Genomic DNA, 22,257 nt, shown 5'->3' with positions numbered 1-22,257 from the left:
ATAAGGAACTATGTAAAAATCAATTACTTTCTATTTAAGAATAATATATAAGCTTATTACTATACATACACACAAAGTGAATTTTAATTTGCTTTCAGCGACCAAGAGTGTGACGATTCACAATAAATATCTTTATTTAAACAATCATTTGTACTAGCTACTTGTGGAAAATGCACTGGCATTCCTACCCAAGGATGATTCCACTCAACCACCATTAGTAGGTCATACATTTTTTACTTGTCTTTCCAAAACCAGAAGCTGATCCAATTGAATATTCCTACTTTTCCCTCCTTCCTTTCCTTCCCCACCTCCAGCTTTAAACACCACACACACACACACACACACACACACACACACTCTCTCTCTCTCTCTCTCTCTCTTTCTCTCTCTCCCCACAGAAAAGTTAACTAGAGCATTAGTCAGAATGTTAGCTGAAAGTTTCATTGCCTCAACATTGGTAAGCCATTTGAATTACTTCTTTTGGGCAAACACAACACAATCACTCTAACTCTGCTAGGAAAACCCTAACTGAACCATGATATACAAATAACGTCGACGGTGCCAATGTGACTGAAAGCAGGTAGTCAACCTGGAAAACAATTTACTATGTTTCTTTGTATGTTTATCTTAGGAATTTGCTTCTGGTGGAGACTGCAGTATATCTAACACAAACAAATGCTAATATTTCTCTCCTAACATTAAAAAAAAAAGGAGGTAGAAAAGGGTAGGAGGAGGCAGGCATTAAGAAATGTTTAAGGGTCAATAAACAGTCTAAGGCCAAATGAATTTGGGAAGCCTACTAATTTTGGAAAAATCTTCATTTTGGTGGGTAACTTGAATTACTGTCAATATAAAATAAAGTTAAGGCATACAGAGAAAAAGGCACTACTAAAAATTAACAATTGAACTGCTTTTCATTAACATTTAACCAATCTTAAAATTTAAACATATATGAACATTACATTTGTAAGAAAGGCCAAACCTAATGATAAAACAATATGGTCCCAAGAAATTGCCCTGATCTTATCATAAATAACACTGTTGACAGAGTTTAATTTCTATCAAATGTTTTGCGTATTTTCACAATTTAGAGCAAAAAAAAAAAGTATCTTTTTCTAACAAAAAACACTGTTATGGAATAAATGCTCTCCATCACTGGAACTATTTGAATAGAGGTTGGGTTTTGCAAGAGGGGTCCTGAGAGAGGCTGTGTGACCTGGTTTGGGGAAGGGGGAGTCCTGCAATTTGGATATGCTTTTGCTCTAATCCCTGTTAATGGCATTTCAGTTTATAACAGCCAGTGACTACCCAAAATTGCTTTTTCCTTACTTCATAAAAAATAACAACATTTTAAAACATCATATGCCATAAAATAAGTAACTGTTTGCCCATGTTCCTCCTAGACTGTGACCTCTTCAAGGATGTTAATTTAGTACCTGACATGACAAGTCACAATTATCAAACAAGCAAATGAAAAAAGACCAATTCTATTAATAAAAAAGAATAGGTTTGTATACTTGATTGACACCTGGTGATTTATATCAAGGTGCTGGTTCCTAGATCTCAGATGAAATCACTGGCACAGAGTTTTGCCTGGGCCCAGGCATCTGCATCTGGCTTGGTCATTCTGCTGAACTACTCAGATTTGATTTTACTTTCTTAGTGACTTCATGTATCTTACAACAACTCCATATCAGAAATACTGCAGAGTAGACCTGACATATAGAAGAGCTTGAGTAGCAGAGAGCTATGCTAAAGAAACAGTTGTATGTTTTTAATGTGGTTTCTTATTGGGAATACAGTAAAGATTCTCTCTTGTGAAAGTCAATTCAACTTACTCTGAAATCAAAGTTTAAATTTTCCTTTAGGGTTTCCTTTATAGTTCAGTAAGTTCATTAACTTTCAGTCTTTTATTTAGGCATGTAAGGGTGACTGTGCCTTTTAAAACCTAAGGCAAGAGTCATTTTTTTAAAAGCTAGAAAGATGTTTTGTAAACAAGAAAAAGTGCTGAAAACTTTCAAAATATTCATACTGACACTTTCAATCTGCATACTCTTAGATACATTTTAAATTACCAATCCATCCAGACTTCCCTAAGTCGTTGTGTGTTTTAACCCTTTTATTCAACACAGTCTGTTTGCGAAAGACCTTAGACTTGGTCCAGGCCTAAGTCATGCCACTGTGACTCTCTCCAGGCCGAAGGAGAAAGAGACTTCCTGAAAAGCACAGGCAAGACTGCTAGTGAATCTTCTCCAGCACCGAAAAGTCTGCCACTATCAAAGCAGAATGCATTTTAAAGGCACAAAGTCAGCAGTCTGGCCATTTTCCAGCCTTAGCAAAGAAACATCACAGTACAGAAGAATCAGTTGTGCATTTAAGAAATAAAATACACTTAGAGTCATCTTAAAAAGCTCAAATTTCATGTGTTGATCCATACCATTATTAGAAAGAAGGAAAAACCGGAGTGTTCTATTTAACTTCCCCTGATAAAGTTGCTTCCTTTCAAAAACTTCTTAGTCAAATTTACGTTTGGTCTTCCATATTCCCCATACCTACCTTCAAGTTTTTTTGTCTTAGTAGTTTTTATATACATTAACTTTTATTGTGGTTTTTGGTACTTCACAACTTGTCTGAAATAAATTCACATCATATTTTATATAATAACTCTATAAACTATTAGTCTGTTTTTAAGTCTTTACATAAAGAACATTACTTTCCCATAATGAATAATATTTTCCTTATAAAGCAAAGGCCTTCTGCAGCAGTGTTAAAGTAGCAGTTTCCTTTCGGGTGCCTTTATCTTCCAAAGCATTTAGACAAGGAAAAGAAGACTGAGAAAATCAATCTCCCCATCTTTCTCTCTAAAGAGCATTTGTCTCATATTCTGCACTGCTGGTTACCCTGACAGACCAAAAAGGAGCCAAAGGGAAATCACAACCACACAAGACAAAGATATAAAGAAAAGCCCACCGGTCCAAAGACCATGATCTTGCTCAAGTAGAAAAGATGCCCACACTCATAAAAGATAAGGAAATTATAATAGATCCACACACTTGAGGATTATGTTAGCACAAGATTTGGCAGTTGATTTACCAAGGTGGGGGTGGGGGTGCACCTAATTCTTGTTCTTCCTTACAAGCTGCTGCTTTTTATTTTAAGAGTATGAGACAACCGCTGACAACTAATTTTGTGCTTTGACTTCTTAGACTAGCTAGTGGAACTTCACGTATTCCTACATGGAATGCCAGGTAGGACCTTGATACAGCAGACCAAGATCTACCTAACTTCTGAAACAAAGTATGCTAAGAGTCCCTAAATAAGCACACCTTTTGGCAGAAAATAGGAATATCTGAGTCCCTTATGAATCCCATGAAAGACATCACATTTAGGGCCTCCAGGAAGACTATTATTTTCTAGAGCTTTAAAAATAAAGTACCTAGCACTTGCTTCAATATGCTGAAAAAACAGCAAGTGGCCAAACTGCTGATCTATTCATGTGTTTAAGGAGCACAGTTTCATTAGAGACAGTAGGACCCTTCCCAGTTGTCTTGCTCCATTCAGTATCCTTGCGTTCCGTGGACACGTTGTACTAGAAATACCTGGCAGTTTTTTATCCTTCCTGCAGTTGTTAACACTTTGTTTTGATATGCTTTTCTTTGCCCAAAATTATGGACTGAATTTTAAGGAAAGAATATATACAGATGGCTGAGTTCAAAAGCTTCAGTATTCAAATTCATTTTGTTTCTAAAATGGAAGCATTACTGATTTGGGTGGAATATGCAGCTGGTAAGGAAGTGATGGCTATTTGTTGAGATAATTCACTCCTGACTTAAAATAGCAGTATCTGCTCTTGTAAAATCCTTCTGCGTCACATCGCTTTCTCTTTGAAATTCACTTTTTTGCATTTGTAAATGCTTGTTTTCAGTTTATAAATGGGACTATTTCTTTACATCAGGGTTTCTCAATTTTGGCACTTTTCACATTTTGGGCAGAATAATTCTTTAGGGGCAAGGTAGCTTTCCTTGTGTATTACAGTTCATTTAGAAGCATCCCTGGCCTCTACCCACTAGATGCCAGTAATATTCTTTGAGTTGTGACAACCGAAAGTGTCTCCAGGAATTGTCAAATGCCAAGCGAAATTATGCTTGCTCCACCATTGACAACAACTGTTTACATGATATTTTTTTTGAGGTACTTTAATATTCTGTGATCCCAAGAACAAGGGTTTCATCTCATGACATAACACATGGATACTCCTGGCCAAACTCTTAGGTACTAAAAATGTTATCTGTGAAGAATCAGGAGCTAGAAGTAGGAAGGTAGTATACATGATTTTAATTATTTCTCCATTCCTTTAATTTTGGGACTTGCCCCCTCAAGTAAAGAACATAGTTTAAAATGCACTAAATACTCAGTTCTTTTTTTTTTCTTTATTTCTACTAACTAGCAAATGTGGTTTCTTCTACTGCTCACACACAACGAGAGCAATCTCCTTTTGACTTTTACTTGGATCTGCTCATTGACTTTAAAATGAAACAGGATTTTGTTTAAGCAGAAAGCTATCCCTCAAGGTTTACAGACTCCAGTAACATGGATCTATTATAGTGTATTTGCTTATTTTACGGGTTAGAGTTAACAAATAAACATACCTCTTAGAGATTCATATCTTCTATCAAGATTCCTACTGAGCAAAATGCTTGGTAGACAGAGGTTAGGATCTAAAGAATACAGACATAAGAAGGAATCTATATTCTTTGAGTACCTCTACCCTAAACTCAAGTTTAGGGCTCAACCTCACAAATGAGGATCTACTTTAAATACTATCCCTAAAAACTACAAATTATACATCATTTTCTTCTCCTTATTTTCCATGTCTCCCAAACACCACTGATATGTCCGTGATACAAGAAAGACTCTACAATCTTTAGGTATTCCAAATGATTTGTACTAAAAAGAGTGACTATGTACTAAAGTGCTTTATCTCTCTGAACCACATCAGTACATTATAAAAATTAAAAAAAAAAGAAGTTTCAAGTTTTTGTAAGGAAAAAAAGATTAAATATAAAAAATTTAGGTTACTATTATTATTAAACAAATTTAACCAAGAATCAAGAGAAATACTTTCCCTCTTGTCTTTTTTCTCCCCCATCTCTCTTTTTTTATAAAAAAAGAAAAGTGCAGTCAGAGAGAAGGTCAATGAATAGGTGGGAGCGGGGTAGAGGCACAGGAGAGGTTACTGGCTGCTAGTGATAATGCACAAACATGTGCCGTAGGAGTTCATCAGCTGATGGTCTCAGTTTGGCCTCTACGAAAATCCGTTTGAGGAAATCTCTAGTATAGTCTGAGACATGAGGTGGCAGCTTTGGGTTTGTTGGCTGAGTGGCGATTTTAAAGATGGCAGCCATTGCTTCAAATTCAGCCCAAGGCGGCTTTTCAGTTAGCATTTCTACCACAGTACATGCTACACTCCTAAAAAGAAATAAAAAGAAATATATTACACAAATAACATCATGAAAGAAAGCTAGTTAGTTAGAAAATGAGAAACAGGAGTGAAATTCATATATATGTAAATATGACTTGATTTCAAGTTTAAAGTTTCATTAAAAGGTTATAATTATAAAAAACTAATTTAAGCATAAAAATCAATGAAAATATGCCACGATGTAATGACTGTCACGTAACTCAAATGGTTGGGCAAAGAACACTATTCATTTTATTGTTTTTGTCTTATATAATTTCCTAACCTGATGTTAAAATAATTTTTAACATTTAAAATAATCATTTGCCTTTAGATGCCTAAAATGAATGTCTGTCAAAATATTCTCTGGCCAGGCATGGTGGCTCATGTCTATAATCCCAGAACTTTGGAGGTGGAGGCGAGAGGACTGCCTGGGCAACTTGGCGAGACCTTGTCTCTACAATAAATCAAAAAATTAGCTGGACATGGTGGCATGCGCCTGTGGTTCCAGCTACTTAGAAGGCTGAGGTGGAAGGATCACCTGAGCCAAGCAAGTGGAGGCTGTGGTGGCCATGAGCGTGCCATTGCACTTCAGTATGGGTGACAGAGTGAGACTCCTATTCAAAAAAATGATAATAAAAATAAAATAAAATAACATCTTTCCTGGGTAGGAAGGAGAAAATGGCCATTTTTCTTCTTTTAACTTAAAATTATTAAGAAGGTAAACATTAATTGAATTCCAAGATACTGACAACACGGATTAATTACTTTTAAAGTTCTTCAGGGAAATAAAATAAAAGTAGGGCTTTTTTTGTTTTTGAGTCAGAGTCTCACTCTGTCGCCCAGACTGGAGTGCAGGGGCCGCTCCCAGCCACTGCAGCCTCGACCTGCTGGGCTCCGGCGATCCTTCCGCCTCAGTCTTCTGAGTAGCCAGAATTACAGGCATGTGCTACCACGCCTGGCTGATTTTTTGATTTATTGCAGAGATGAGGTCCCGCTGCCCAGGCGGGTCTCGAACCCGCGGGCTTAGGCCATCCGCTCACCTCAGCCTCCCAAAGGCGCTGGATTGCAGGCTGAGCCACAGAGTCCGGCTAAAAGTAGGTTTTCAATGTTGAGCTTTGCTTAAGACAAAACTCTTCCTAACGAATGAAAGATGGGGGCATACCTCATCACTAAGGGCGCCTGCACGATGAGTATTCGTATACCTAACCCTGACTTATACCCCACAATTCTAACATAAAAAGTAGGAGAGAAAAAAAAAAGAGAAAGAAAGATAAGTTCAAGGACTATAGTCAATTATAAGCCTCAATGAGTAATAATATTAAAATGGTGTAAATCCTTGCAATTCTTACATCCTATTTCAAAAGTACAAAAGATAATCTAAATTTGCCTCAGTAATTTCAATCCTGGCTGGAAATAAATAAAGTGGCAGGTAGTTTCCAGCATATCACATCAAAACCTACCAGATATCTGCTTTTCTGCCATAACCTTCACCACTGATTACTTCAGGGCTCATCCAGTACGGTGTGCCTGTGACAGACTTCATTCCTGTCCCTGAGAGACAGATGGTCTGAAGCCGTTTGCTGGCCCCAAAATCTCCTAGTTTGACGTTGCCTGTTGAATCTCGCAGGATATTTGCGCCTAAAAATAAGAAACAGACTAATTTCATTAATTTTATTGGCAGTCTGGAATATAAAGGAGCAACAGTCGAGATTTACTCCACAGACGCTTCGATCTGTCTCCAAGATGAAGACGCTCTCCTTCCTAGCAGCAGCCAACAGAATGCCAGTTACACAGCTGGTGCTCATTAAGGATCAGCTGCACGAACGCTGAATGTTTAGGGCAGCCTGTGTACGCTCAAGACAGAAAAGGGCTGGCGCAGCTTGGAGGTGAAGGTGAAGAGGGAAAGGCGAAAAGGCCTAAGAATGAAGCTCAGGAACGGACAAGGAAACACAGATTCGGGGCCCCAGGCTCTCTGCCATAAAGTAAGAAGCCCACGGCTGAAGCTGCTTCCCTGAGAAGCCAGCTTTCCCCCAGGAACTTTCGAGGGAGCTTCATCCTCCAAAGCTTCGAGCACTTCCCTCCCCCCACTGCTGTTACTTATTTTAAAGTTTTCTTCCTAGGAAGTCTTGCTTGATATTAGTTTTACCTCTCAATTCCCAATATTTTAATATTTGAGATTTCCCTCAGTTTTAAAATTTCATTTACTTTTACAACAAACTTTGTATTTTGGACAGTTGTAGATTTTCGGACTTATTGCAAAGAGCATAGAGAATTCCATACACCCCACACCCAGTTTCCCTATTAAACATCTTGTATTTGTATGGCATATCGGTCACAATTAACGCACCAGTATCAACACACTATTATTAACTGAAGTCCACACTTCGTTTGGATCGCCTCAGTTTCTCCCGAATGTCCTTTTTCTGTCTCAGGATCCCAGGCTACCTTTCACCATCATGTCTCCTTAGGCTCCTCTTAAATAATACTCTTCCTCAGACTTTTCTTGTTTTTGACGGCCTCACGTTTCTGAGGTTTTTGGAGAATGTTCAATGAGCATTTGGTTCATGGTTTTCTCATGATTAGTCTAGGGCTATAAGTTTTTGGGAGAAAGACCAACAGGAAAAGTGCCATTCTCATCACATGATCTTTTTTTTCTTTTTTTTTGAGTCAGAGTCTCACTCTGTCACCCAGGCTGGAGTGCAATGGCATGCTCAGGGCAGCCTTGACCTGCTGGGCTCAGGCAATTCATCTGCCTCAGCCTTCAAAGTAGCTAGAACCATAAGCGTGTGTCACCACGTCTGGCTAATTTTTATTTTTAAAATTTATGGTGGAGACAAGGTCTCGCAAGTTGCCTAGGCTGGTTTGAACCCTTGGACTCACGCAGTCCTCTCGCCTCCACCTCCCACAAGTCCTGGGATTACAGGCACGAGCCACCATGCCAGGCTTCATCACATGGCCGTAAAGACACACACTGCCAACAACACTGTTCATGTTGATCTTGATCACCTGGCTTGAGGTGGTGCTCGTCGGGTTCTTCACTGCAAAGTCCTTCTCCCTGTCTGCTCTTTCCACACATACATTCGGAAGACATTCGCCATGTATAGCCCACGATTCAGGAATAGGGAGTTATGCTCCAGGCTGAGTAGCTACATACATTATTTGGAATTATTCTGCAGGGGAGATTTGTCTCCCTTCTCCCATTTATTAAATCATTCGTTCATATCACCATGAATGCAGGATATTTATTTTATAACTTTGGGTGATAACCCAAAACCACTGCTCCAGTTGTATCAGCTTTGGCCACTGGGAGTTCTTTTCCCATAGGGGTATGGCTCCTGTGTCCCTTTGCCATACCCCCATCATTGTATTCTTGTTTTTGTTTGGGGAGTTATTTTTGAGCACTTTCTTTTTCTGGCACTAGAAGATATTCCTGGCATCTTGTGTATATCCTGTACCAGTCCCAGAATCAGTCACCTCGCCAAGGAGGCTTGGCTTTATTGCTGTGAATGGTCTCAAAACCAAGATCTTGGCACGAGGTTCATTAGTTTTTTTATTCTCTAGCTTCCTCCTTATCACTTTCAAAACTCAGTCTTTTTTTCTGGGATTATGAGTCTAGCTTCTATCTTTTAAAAATTATTTCTTTTCTCATTTTTAACTTTTCCCATAAATGACTAGTTTTTCAATAAGCCATTTACTTTATCTAATTTTATTTTTTCAGTTCTTATGTTTACGCCTTCCATAACACTAACCAGATTTTACATCAAAAAATAAAAAAATATTCTTTTTTTTGTCTTCTATACTTCGGGGGGAACAAAAGGTCTCTAAGAAGAAGAGTGAATGGTGTAGAAAAATCTACATTATGGGCCAGGCCTGTAAGCCCTGCACTTTGGAAGGGTGAGGTGAGAGGACTGCTTGAGCCCAGGAGTTCAAGAACAGCCTGGGCAACAAAGCAAGATCTCATCTCTACAAAAAATAAAAAAATTAGCTAGGCATGGTGGCATGTGCCTATAGTTCAAGCTACTTGGGAGGCTGAGGCGGAAGGACTACTTAAACCCAGGAGTTTGAGGCTGCGGTTAGCTGTAATCATGTCACCATACTCCAGCCTGGGTGAAGAGTAAGACCCGATTCAAAAAAGAAAAAAAAACTACATTATAGACTGGAGATAATATAGACTTCCTACCCTTCTTAGGAGCTTCTGTACTTATCTTTCTGTTCTCCCAGCAAATTCTCCAGTCTAGTCCATGATGGTTCTCCAAAGTCTCTCCAGGGGAGAGTTCAGGATCCATTCTCCACATGACTTAAGCTTAAATGTGCCTCAGTCCTAGTGATACTCTAAAACCGCGTTGCCTATTTCACATCTCCTACTATCCAGAATACTTTAAAAAGGGCAGCCAAAAAAGCCACCATCTCTAAAAGATTTAACCAGTGGAAGGACAACAAACAAGTCAGTTTTGCTGACTACAAGCAGGACTATGAGTGAGGAAGAAGACCCAGGTAGGTCACACACAGGGAGAAGTATTTCTGGAAGAAACCGCCAATGCTGAACCAATGCACATCCACAGGAGGTCATGAGGAGAAAATAGGCAGCCAAGTTCCCAACATAGTTTTCTACTTTTTAAAAACTTATTTTAGATAAGTTAAAAGTAAGTTACTAAGGAGACTTTTTTTGGCTAGGCACAGTGGCTCACACCAGTAATCCTAGCACTTTAGGAGATTGAGGCAGAAGGATTGCTTCAAGTCAGAAGTTTGAGATCAGCCTGGGCAATGTAGGAAGACTCTGTCTCCACAAAAAAAGAAAAATAAAAAATTGGCCGGGCATGGTAGGACATGCCTGTAGTCTCAGTTACTCGGTAGGCTGAAGTGGAAGATCACTTGAGCCCAGGAGTTTGCGGCTGCTGCGAGCTGTGATTGTGTCATTACACTCCAGCCTGAGTGAAAGACTGAGACATTGTCTCTAAAAAAAAAATTTTTTTTTCTTAATTTAAAAAGGAGACTTTAAACATACACAAAAGTAAAACAGTCTATGCAGCCACCAGCCAGCCCCAACCTCTGGACAATCCTGCCCAACCATACTGCCAACCACTCTTCCTTCTCCTCTCTAGAATTTGAAGCAAAATTCAAGACATCATGATCAATAAATAGTTCAGAACATATCTTTAAAAGATAAGGATTCTTACAACTAAGAGGATGAATAATTTCTTAGTATTATGAAATATATAGCTGATGCTCAATTTGTTACATTAAAGACATCAAAATCCAAATAAGATCCATACAAAGACTCACTGATAGACCTATTAAGTCTTTCCTAGACTACAGCTGACTCTAATTTCCTTTTTCTCTTTGCAGTTTATGAAGAAACTACGTTGTCTGCTTATAGCCTCCTGAGTAGCTGAGACAACAGATGCATATCACGTCAGGCTATTTGTTTATTATTTTCACTGATTAATAAAGTGATTTCTAAATTTGGGGTCACAACCCACTTTTTACAGAATGAAACTTCCAGGTATGCTCTGCAGAGTAGAGTTTTAAGTACTCAATCCCCATCACTCACTGTTGTGTCACTTTATGTATTTATTTACATACCTGATCCCTGAAAACAGTTGAGTTTTTGAGTTTTAAAAAGTGAGTTTAACAGAGTTGGAGTTCATCAAAGCTCAGTTCGGGGCTTTGTTCTTCCCTCCTCTTTATTCCTTCTCTAGGTAACGACTTCTATTCCCATGACTTTAAGTTTGATCTCAAAATAAAGTATGTCACACCACTGTAACTAACTTTTGAGAACTTTCTAGGTACCAGGCAGTTTTAAGCATATTACATATACTAACTCATTTAATCCTTACAAGAATTCTATGAGCTGGATACATTCTCTCTCTCATTTAAGAACAAGGAACTAAGGCATACAGAGATTGAGTAACGTGTCCAAGGCCACAGAGTTAGTGACGGATAAAGCCTGAATTTGAATCAGGTCATGTGGTGGCAGAGGCCCTACTCTTAGCCATTCTAGCCTAATGTCTATGCAAGGTGTAAGCCTGGGCTCACTGGTATGGTCTTTTAAACTTTACTGATTTTGTGAACCCCCTAAAACAGAGCCGCCCACTTGTGGAGACCAGAACTGATCTGATGGAACACTAATGGAGTCCATGGAAAAGCAAGAGAACCATTTCCCTGTGATTCATTTATTTATTTTTATTTTCTTTGAGTCAGAGTCTCACTCTGTCGCCCAGGCTGGAGTGCAATGGTACACTCGCAGCCACCGCAGCCTTGACCTACTGGGCTCAGGTGATCCTTCCGCCTCAGCCTTCTAAGTAGTGGAACCACAAGTGTGCTCCACCACACCCAGCTAATTTTTTCATTTATTGTAGAGACGAGATCTCACCAGGTTGCCCAGGCTGGTCTTGAACCCCGGGACTCAGACAATCCTCTTGCTTCTGCCTCCCAAAGTGCTGGGATTACAGGCATAAGCTACTACGCCTGCCTTCCCTGTGATATTTTAGAGGTAGATGAGGAGACTTTTTTGGCCAGGCACAGTGGCTCACACCAGTAATGTTAATTTAAAGGTTTAATGTCTTAACCATATCACTTGTTTCATTCACATTAACAAAGAACTGTGTACTTAAAAAATACCGTACTACTTACCTTTGATATCTCTATGAACAATCATGTTACTGTGCAAATAATGAACACCTTCCAGAATCTGACGAGTGTATTTCCTAGTCACATTCTCAGTAAGAGCTCCATAAGCTTTTAATTGGTCCTTAATTGAACCCTAGAATAACAGAAAACAACAACAAAGCTATTGTGTGGTTTGAAATGAAAACCACTATTAAATCTTTGTTTTTATTTAAAAAAATTTTTTAGACACAGGGTCTTGTTCTTTTGCCCAGAATGGAATGCAGTGGTGCAATCAAAGTTCACTGAAGCCTCAACCTCCTGGGCTCAAGTGATCTTCCTGCCTCAGCCTCCTGAGTAGCTGGGACTATAGGTATGTGCCACCACACCCAGCTGACTTTCCCCCCCATTTTTTTGTAGAAAAAACTTTAAAACCTTACATGTATTCTGATTTTCTAATCATGCCCATTACCTCTTCTGAGAAATAAAGGCAGCAGATGTCAATAAAAACGGTTAAATAAAAACTGAGCTATGTTGCTCAGGCTAGCCTCGAACTTGCGGCCTCAAGTGACCCTCCAGGCATGAGTCACTGTACCTAGCCTAACTCTTTTTAAAAGTCAGCTGGAGTGCAGTAGCATGCTCATGGTCACCCTGGCAACGACCCCTGGGCTCAGGCGATCCTTCTGTCTCAGCCTTTCAAGTAGCCGGAACTACAGGCGCACACTACCATGCCTGGTTAATTTTTTGATTTATTGTAGAGATGAGGTCTCGTCAAGTTGCCCAAGCTGTTCTTGAACCTGTGGGCTCAGGCAATCCCCTCACCTCAGCTTTCCAAAGTGCTGGGATTACAGGCTTGAGCCACTGCACCCAGCCGAGTCTAACTTTTTTAAGAGTCCTAGTTCATGACTAGGAGGCTGTAGTTGGAGAGGGCAGGAAATCTCAGTAAAGACATAATAGGCCATACAATTTAACATAAAAGTCATCCACATTCCCTGACTAGATCTGTGGAAGGTGAAGACTTTAGGTTACAGCTAAAGAAAGCCTTTAAAAAGTATTTTTTGACCAATGCTCTTGTTTCTATGATTATGGTGACTCTATCTCCTATTCCTTGTAATCCTGTTTTAAAAAATTCTCAAGTACTTTTATCTTGCTTTTTCTTTTGTCTTGAATATATTTTTGTTTTTTCTACTCACTTATCTAAGCATGTCCTACTTGAATTTTACTTATTTTGTTGCTATTCTGTTTTTTAACAGTGCTTTTTTTTTTTTTTTTTTTGAGTCTCACTCTGTTGCCCAGGTTGGAGTGCAGTGGCACACTCATGGCCATCACAGCCTCGACCTGCTGCCTCAGACTTCCAAGTAGCTGGAACTACAGGCATGTGCCACCAAGCCTGGCTAATTTTTCTTAATTTATTGTAGAGACAAGGACTCACCAAGTTGCCCAGGCTGGTCTCAAACCCCTGGGCTCAGGCAATCCTCTTGCCTCAGCCTCCCAAAGTGCTGGGATTACAGGTTTGAGCCACCGCCCAAGTTTTATAGTTTTCAGTTTGTATTGACATCTGCTGCCTTTATGTCTTAGAAGAAATAATGGGCATGATCAGAAAATCACAACACATGTAAGATTTTTAAGTTTTTTCTTTATATATTCAATACTCGAGTTTAAGACATAAAAAATATATATTAAAGGGAAATTTCAAATTTTCTTAAGTGTTTCTTAGGACAGGATGAGGTGCCATCTCTGAGAATGCAGAATCAGTCTCGAACATAGGTACTCGAATTCTTAAAAAGCTTCTCTAGTGATTTCAATGTGCAAGCTTGATTAATACTCATCACTTTTTATAAGATATCAAGATCCTCTTTTAGAGGAGAATAAGTGCTTCCTGAAGGACAAATCTCTTTTCAATAAGAAAAGATATCCTATTGTTTCTGCCTTTCCTTGAATCTTGGTAAATCATGAACTCTGTCATATGAAGGTAGATCCTTGGATTTTACAGATTTAACCATTTGTCATTTCCACTATTCATGAGCCATGCCTGGAGAAGGAACAGTTTGCAATTCAGTGAACCAAACTGCAAACACTCATATGGAAAGCCTTAGGCAGTGGATGTGCCCAGTCAACCACTCACATCTACAATTCAATGTGGCTTGTTTGTTCACAGTCTATTTACTGTGTCTCTACTTGTATTAATACACAGAATAACTCTGCTAAAACAGAGCTTTCCAAACAATAGGCCAAAAAATACCTGTAGGGTGACAAATAAATAACAGAGTTATGGACCCTCTGGACAACTGGGTCAGTGGCCTATGGCTACTAATAGCTCTATCAGTGTATACCGCTTAGCCCATATACTATCAAAATGTTAACTTCAGTGTGTACAACTGAAACAGGTTGAGAAACACTGCCTTAAAAAGAATGTGTGTGTGTGTGTGTGTGTGTGTGTGTGTGTGAAAAAGTAATAGAGGGAAGCCAAGTGCTAGTCCAGATACTGAAAGTAAAAGAAAGTTATAGTTCTACGTCTGAAAGTAGTTCTAGATAAACTAAGGAGTGAAATACTAAGTCTGAAAACTGAAGAATGGAATGACAATTTTGAAAAAGCTTGAATCTAGGGCACCACACTAATTTTTTTAAGAGTTGTGGGGCACATGTGAGGATTTGCTACATAAGTGAATTGTGTGAAGGCCAAGTCTGGACTTCTCCTGAGCCCTCTACCCCACCCAAGCAGTGAACATAGTATCCAACGGGTGGCTGTGTGTCCCTTATCCCCCCTCCCTCCTATAGCAGTGCCCAGCATCTGTTGCTCCCACCTTTGTGCCCTCCTGCCCACTTATGAGTGAGAACATGCAGTATTCAGTTTTTTATTTCTGTGACAGTTCACTTAGAACAATGGTCTCTGGCTGCATCCACGTTGCTGCACAGGGCATGATTTTTTTTTGTTGTTGTTTCTAAGACTGCATAGTATTCTATTACAGATAGCATGAACCACATTTTCTTCACCTAGTCCACTTTCAATGGGCATCTGGGTTGGTTCCATATTTTTGTTATTGTGAATAGTGAGGCAAAAAACATACGCATGCAGGTGACTTTCCGGTAAAGTGACTTACGTTCCTCTGGGTATGCTCTCAAGAGTGGGTTTGCTGGATCCTATGGTAGCTTAATTTTTAAGTCCTTTGAGAAATCACCACATTGCTTTCAACAAAGGCTGAACTAGCTTACCATCAACAGTGTAGGAGCATTTCCTTTTCTCTCTAGTCTCATCAACATCTGTTGTTTTTGACTTTTAAATGATAGCCATCCTGATGGATGTCAACTGGCATCTCACTGTAGTTCTGATTGACATTTCTCCAATAGTGAAGCTGAGCATTTTTTCACGTTTGTTGGCTACTTGTATGTCTTACTTTAAGGAGTGTCTGCCCTTTGCCCACTTTTTAATGAGGTTATTGGTTTTTGTTTTTTTTTTCCTTTAGGAAAAGAGAAACTCAAACTCAATTCGTTTGAGTTCCTATGGATCCTGGATGTTAGGCCTTTGTAGGATACATAACTTACAAATAATTTTTCCCAGTATGTGAGCTGTCTGTTACTCTCTTGATGGTTTCTTCTGCTATGCAAAAACTTGTAAGCTTGATACGGTCCGATCTGTCAATTTTATATTTTGCTGCATTTGCTTTTGAGGACTTGGTCATAAATTCATAGCCTAGGCCAATGTCCAGGAGGGTAATTCCTAGGTTTCTTCTAAAATTCTCATAGTTTGAGGTTTCACATTTAAATCCTCGATCTATTTTGAGTTAATTTTTGCATATGGTGATAGGTAGGGGTCAAACTTCATTCCTCTGCATGTGGTCAGTCAGTTTTCTTAGCACTATTTGCTAAATATGGTTTCCTTTCCCCAGTGTTTGTTTTGGTCAGCTTTGTCCAAGATGAGTTGGTTGAAGGTCTGCGGTTTTATTTCTGGATTCTCTGTCCCTGATCCATTGGTTTAAGTGTCTATTTTTATACCAGTACCATGCTAGCTTGGCTGCTGTAGCCTTGTAGCGAAGTTTGAAGTCTGGAAGTATGATGCCTCCAGCCTTGGCCTTAACTATTTGGGCTCTTTTTGGCTTCAATATTGTCTTTTCTGTGTTTGTGAAAAATGATGCTGGTAGTTTGACAGGAATTGAGCTGAATCTATAGATTGCCTTGGGTAGAATGGACATCTTGACAATATTAATTCTTCTAATCCATGACCACAGGATGTTCTTCCCTTTGTGTCCTATCTGATGTCTTAGAGCAGTGTTTTGTAGTTCTCATTGTAAAGATCTTCCATCGCTTTGGTTAGATGAACGTCAAGGGATTTTATTTTTGGTGTGTGGCTACCATGAGTGGGTTGGGCATCACACTAAGTTTAATGAGAGAAATTGTACGTCATCATTCACAAGCTTGGGATTTCAAGGAAGTCCAGGATCATGTACCTGTCTAGTGACTGCCATGAGCTTACCATATGTTGTATAAACCATTTAGATTACCAACAAGTTATTGATTTTTTTTTCGAGTTGGAGTCTCACTCTGTCGCCCAGGCTGGAGTGCAGTGGCACACTCCCGGCCACTGCAGCCTCCACTTGCTGGGCTCAGGTGATCTCTCTATCGCAGCCTCCCAAGTAGCTGGAACTACAGGTGTGTGCCATCACGCCCGGCTAATTTTTTTATTTATTGTAGAGACAAGGTCTCGCCATGTTGCTCAGGCTGGTCTTGAATCCCTGAGCTCAAGCAATCATTTCGCATCTGCCTCCCAAAGTGCTGGGATTTCGAGTTTGAGCCTCCGCACCTAGCTAATGAGTTATTATTAGTTTAGCAATGTGTTTTTCAAATTCAAGGAATGACAATTTATGCTTTGAAGAAGATGGATGTCCTTATAAAACCATGGGTATCTAACGAGAAACACGATCTACTGCCTCTTCCTAAATAGTCCTGATTTAGTCTTAAGATGACTAAATATATAAAAATTACACAACTCCATTTGTAACGTAAATCAGTTTTAGTCAACTAAGTGTTTTTTTTTTTTTTTTTTTTAGTCAGTCTCACTCTGTCACCTAGGCTGGAGTTCAGTGGCACGCTCATGGCCACTTCAACCCGCTGGGCTCAGGCAATCCTTCCCCCTCAGTCTTCCAAGTAACTGGAACTACAGGTATGCACCCAGCTAAGTTTTTGGTTTATTGTAGAGTTGAAGTCTCGCCATGTTGCTGAGGCTGGTCCCAAACCCATGGGCTCAGGCAATCCTCTCACCTTCACCTCCTGAAATGCTGGGATTACAGGTGTGAGCCACCGCACCCGGCTTAAATGTTTTAATCAGTTTTATTTTCAGCAGTCTGGGTCTTTATTTGTACTTATGTGTAATTATTTTCTATTTTCATTTAAATATTTATGTCACAAACAGTAATGGAAATCTACATAGGAGAAAAACATATCACAATCTCAACACACTTTCATTTTCTAAGTTTCTTCTATCCTTGTCCAAATACAGATACATTGTTAATATCATGATCGTCATTAAATAGTACTTTATATTCTTCTCTCTTATTTCAAATACTTTCTCAGTCAGGCACGGCAGTTCACACCTGTAATCCTTGGGGAGGCTGAAGCGGGAGGATTGCTTGAGCCCAGGAGTTCAAGACCAACCTGGGCAACAGAGCAAGACCTTGTCTCTACAAAAAAATAAATAAATTAGTCAGGTATGGTGGCACGTGCCAGTGGTCCCAGTTACTTGGGACGCTGAGGAGGGAGAACTGCTTTAGCCCACCAGTTTCAGGAAGCGGTGAGCTGTGATCATGCCACTGCATTCCTGTCTGGGCAACACAGTAAGACCCTGACTCAAAACACACACACACACACACACACACACACACACACCACAAGTACTTCTTCCAACTTTACTAGACGGCCTTCATAATTTTTATTTTTAACACAATACCATCATGACTTGCTTCCACTGTGGGCACTAATATTTCCGTTTTTCTCCAACACAGATAGTACTAAATGTACAGAATTTTTCCTTTCTTTTGGATTACTTTTGTAGAATACATTTCTGTGAAACTACCAAGTTAAAAGGCTTCAATATTTTTAAGATCTTTAATATATTTCTCAGTTTGTTTTCCAAAGAGGATATTTAAAAACCAATTTACATTGGCAACAGAATTTTTTTTTTTTATATAAAAAAAAAATTTCTTTTTGAGTTGGGGTCTCATTCTGTTGCCCAGGCTGGAGTGCAATAGAATAATCACAACTCACCACAGTCTTGATCTTTGGGGTTCAGGTGATCCTTCCACCTCAGCCTCCCAAGTAGCTGGGACTACAGGTGCATGCAACCATGTCCGACTAATTTTTTGATTTTTTTTTTTTGTAGAGACAAGATCTCGCTATGTTGCCTAGGATGGTCTCAAACTCCTGGGGTCAAGCAAACCTCTCACCTTGGCTTCCCAAAGGGCTGGGATTACAGGCATGAGCCACCATGCCCATCCTGGCAATATAATATTTTATTTTATTTATTTATTTATTTTTTGAGTGGGAGTCTCACTCTGTCGCCCAGACTGGAGTGCAGTGGCCGCTCCCGGCCACCACAGCCTCGACCCACTGGGCTCCGGCGATCCTTCTGCCTCAGCCTTCCGAGTAGCTGGAATTACAGGCATGCACCACCACGCCCGGCTGATTTTTTGATTTATTGTAGAGATGAGGTCTCGCTGCCCAGGCGGGTCTTGAACCCACGGGCTCAGGCAATCCACTCACCTCAGCCTCCCAAAGGCGCGGGATTACAGGCTGAGCCACCGAGCCCGGCTATAATATTTTAAAATAACAAGGAGGTAGTAATGATAACCCACTGGTTAACAATGGTGTCACTGTGAACAAATAATCACTCATAATGATAAGAAACAAATTTACTGTTGCTCTTGTGATACTGAGAATAGTTAAGAACATTATTATAAGATCTTGGTCCAGAAACAGTTTCACTGATCCATAGCTCAAACTACAGCCTTAAAAAAGTACTGGACCTCAGATTATTTTCTAGTCTGCAGAACAAAACAAAACCACAATGCTGGAATCAAGATATCAATCATCTATGGTCAATCTTAAGCACTCCTATAGTGAAACAACTAGAAACTGTATGTCTCCTGATAAAATGCAACATGAAGTTCACAGTTTCATCTCGGATGTATCAAATAAAAAATGTTCAGCTGGACTATAACTTAGACATCAGCTCTAACTTGGAGCTTATAGGAAATAAAGGGATAAAGGAACAAATTTAACAAAATCCATGAGAATGCAACCAAATAAATTTACGAGATAAGACTCAACAGAACAGCTATCTTGGTCTCTTTGTCAAATCTATATCATGTAAAAATTGACTGCTCTACAAAAAAAGAGACTTAAGAGACATAACAATTAAATGTAATGTATGATCCTAGACTGGAATCTAGTTTGAATATATCTGCTATAATTGGCATTTGGGGGCATTTAAGGCAAGATAGACTGCTATGATATCTGTAACCTACTTTAGAATATTTCAGCATTAATGAGTTAAAAAATACAAAAACAGATGAAGAGTACAGGAATAAGATATTATCCAGCTTTAATTTAAAACTTTTCCAAAATGTCCTTAATTAGGGTTATTAACATTTTAGCATCTAAACTCTTGTTTATTTTCTTTCATCAACTAAGATTTTAAATAGATGTACTAACTTACCCCTGGCATATATTCCATAAATATAGAAAGTGTTTTTTCCTGGGGATCCCTCAAGCAGCCATAATACTGAACAATGCGCTCATGCAGCAAGTTTTTCAACAACTGAATTTCACACTCAAGTGCATTTACTTCCTGAAAAACAGAACTCACTGTTAAGTCTTTTCAACAGTGTTAGTAAAAGCAAAAAATTCTAACTTCAGGTACTATTAAGGTGATTTCATTCTGAAATTTTTATCTCTGAAGGAACAAACATTTTGAAGTCTCTAACCAATAACTTTTTAACCAGTCACTGATGGTATGCTAAAGCAACACTAAATTAGAATAGGAATATAACTGAAGTATTAAAAAGAAAAATCCACAGTACAAAGTAGATAAACAAATTATCTGATTGTTCTGCAAATAATTTATACTAAGAAAAAAACCCCAAAATTCCACTGCATGTTATATTGGCTTTTTAGTAAAAAATGCTTTTTATTTATTTTTTTGAGTCAGGGTCCTACTCTATTGCTCAGGCAGAAGTGCAGTGGCTCAATCACAGCTTACCACAGCCTGCACCCCCTGGACTCAGGCGATCCTTCTGCCTTAGCCTCCCAAGTAATTAGGACTACAGGCACATAAATTAAACCTGGATAATTTTTTTTTTTTTTAAATTTTTGTACAGACGGGGTCTCATTATGTTGCCTAGGCTGGTCTTGAACTCCTGGACTCAAGCAATCATCCTGCCATGGCCTCCCAAAGTGCTAGGATTACAGACGTGAGCCACCACGCCTGGCCTAAAAAAACCAAAAATGTTTCTTTATAACGTGACAAAGTCATTTCTGCAGTGATCTTTACCTTGCTGGTCTCAGGGCTGTCGGGGTCAAACTGAACTTGCTTAACAGCCAATTCTCTTCCTGTATCAACATCATAACAGAGGTAGACCCTGCCAAAGGCTCCTTGGCCAAGCAGTTTGCCCAATCTCCAGTTGGTTGGCGCTCGAGGTGCTGAAAAAGAACAAAAACACTTTCTTAAGCTGAAATGATCAGATGGGACACAAATGGTCAAGAACCAAAGGACTACGCCATATTAGTAATATCCTTACTTGAATGTGCTTGGTTGTAAGGGAAAATCATGAATGTTCCAAATTCATGGTCACCACCTTTCAAAATTTTCTCTTTAGTCAGTTTTCTATGAATATTCTAAAAACATTCACATCTCCATGACTCATATTTTTCTATGATTTTTTTCTGATTACAAAAATGACAGCATCTTTTACTCAATCTAAGATGGCACACACTATATGACCCACCATTTCTAGTTTTTATTGCAGCCATACTTATAACTAGTTTTTCAGTTTCTATCTACAATGCAGAAAGTGGGACAGAACATCACTCCTATCCTAACAAAACTGGGTAATGTACACAATTATCACTTGTATTGCACATCCCAGAAACTGAAATTGCAGGGCAACCAGCTAGCCTGAAATCTAAGGAAAACCCAGTACCTCTGAGAAGAGACAAAACACAAACTCTGGCTCACTGCTGCAAAGCACAGAAACAGACCCAAACAGGTAGGTAAGACAAACTCAGCTCCATGTTAAACAAGTATTGAGCCCTTGGAAGATTCAGACACAGGTGAGTTCATACCACCTCAAAGGTGTTTTCTGTGGACTTCTACTGTGTGCTCACAGGAGCAGGAGACCAGAGAAAGCCTCCCTTGATGTGGTGGCCGAGGCCTGGAGAAGGGGAAGGCCCACTGTTGAGGAAAAGGCAGATGGCCCCTCCCACACACTTGTCTCCTAAAAAACAGGAGCCTTAAACTGCTGAGGCAGAAGAGCAGCAAACTCTGTCATTCTCAGGTTACAGGTCAAGATCCACTGACACTAGGAAAATGGAACAGAAAAAACTCTGCCCCTAAGAGAAGGGCAAGACAACTTCTGTGACCCTGCCCACAGATTTCTCCAACTCCCGGAAGATGGTCAGGGCTCCTGATAAAGCCCATCTCTGAAAACCGGGGAGGAAAAACCCTCCTTAATACTGAAGCTGGATAGGACAACCCAGGACCTTCCAGTTCTGCCTCACCTCACTAGGCTAACAGGTAGCAGCAATTTACTACTACTACTGGGTGAGAAGTGAGGGCATAGATAAACCCTCCCTCTCTGAGAAGTAGGCAGTACACAAGGAAGGTCAGCTGCTGAGGGCAGAGAAGGACTATTGAGAAAATATCTTTGGAACAACCGCACAAGGCAACTAGAGAAATCTGAAGTCAGTGGTACACAGGGACCACAGCAACAACAAAATCCAAACCCCAGAAGCACAACTTCTGACTTGTCTGACTCAATCCTACACTAGTGGCCTTGTAAAAGAAAAGCTGTGCCTATCTCCAGGAACACATTCTATTTACCTCAGTTTCCACTGTTCTATACTTGATGCCGCATTCTGTGTAAAATGACAGCCGGGCTCGGTGGCTCAGCCTGTAATCCCGCGCCTTTGGGAGGCTGAGG

The 22,257-nt window shown here is 39.6% G+C and overlaps 1 protein-coding gene across 1 annotated transcript in view; it reads right to left on the bottom strand.

Moving 5' to 3' along the window:
* Positions 1-4,180: 4,180 nt before the first annotated feature.
* The window catches only part of MAP3K2 (mitogen-activated protein kinase kinase kinase 2), a 30,173-nt gene continuing 12,096 nt past the window's right edge, over positions 4,181-22,257 (bottom strand). Inside the window, exons 9-13 of the mRNA XM_021706972.1 lie at positions 20,610-20,758; positions 19,776-19,907; positions 12,095-12,224; positions 6,922-7,099; positions 4,181-5,469 (exon numbers count right to left, since the gene is read on the bottom strand). Of these exons, the coding sequence (XP_021562647.1) occupies positions 5,244-5,469; positions 6,922-7,099; positions 12,095-12,224; positions 19,776-19,907; positions 20,610-20,758 (815 nt within the window). The 3' untranslated portion in view covers positions 4,181-5,243. The remainder of the gene's footprint in view (positions 5,470-6,921; positions 7,100-12,094; positions 12,225-19,775; positions 19,908-20,609; positions 20,759-22,257) is intronic.

Source organism: Carlito syrichta, unplaced genomic scaffold (assembly GCF_000164805.1).
Source record: "Carlito syrichta isolate Samal-C Ts95f unplaced genomic scaffold, Tarsius_syrichta-2.0.1 Scaffold316266, whole genome shotgun sequence".
NCBI classification, from domain to species: domain Eukaryota; kingdom Metazoa; phylum Chordata; class Mammalia; order Primates; family Tarsiidae; genus Carlito; species Carlito syrichta.
Note: the sequence above shows the minus strand (reverse complement) of the source record. Positions and strands in the feature narration are given on the sequence as shown.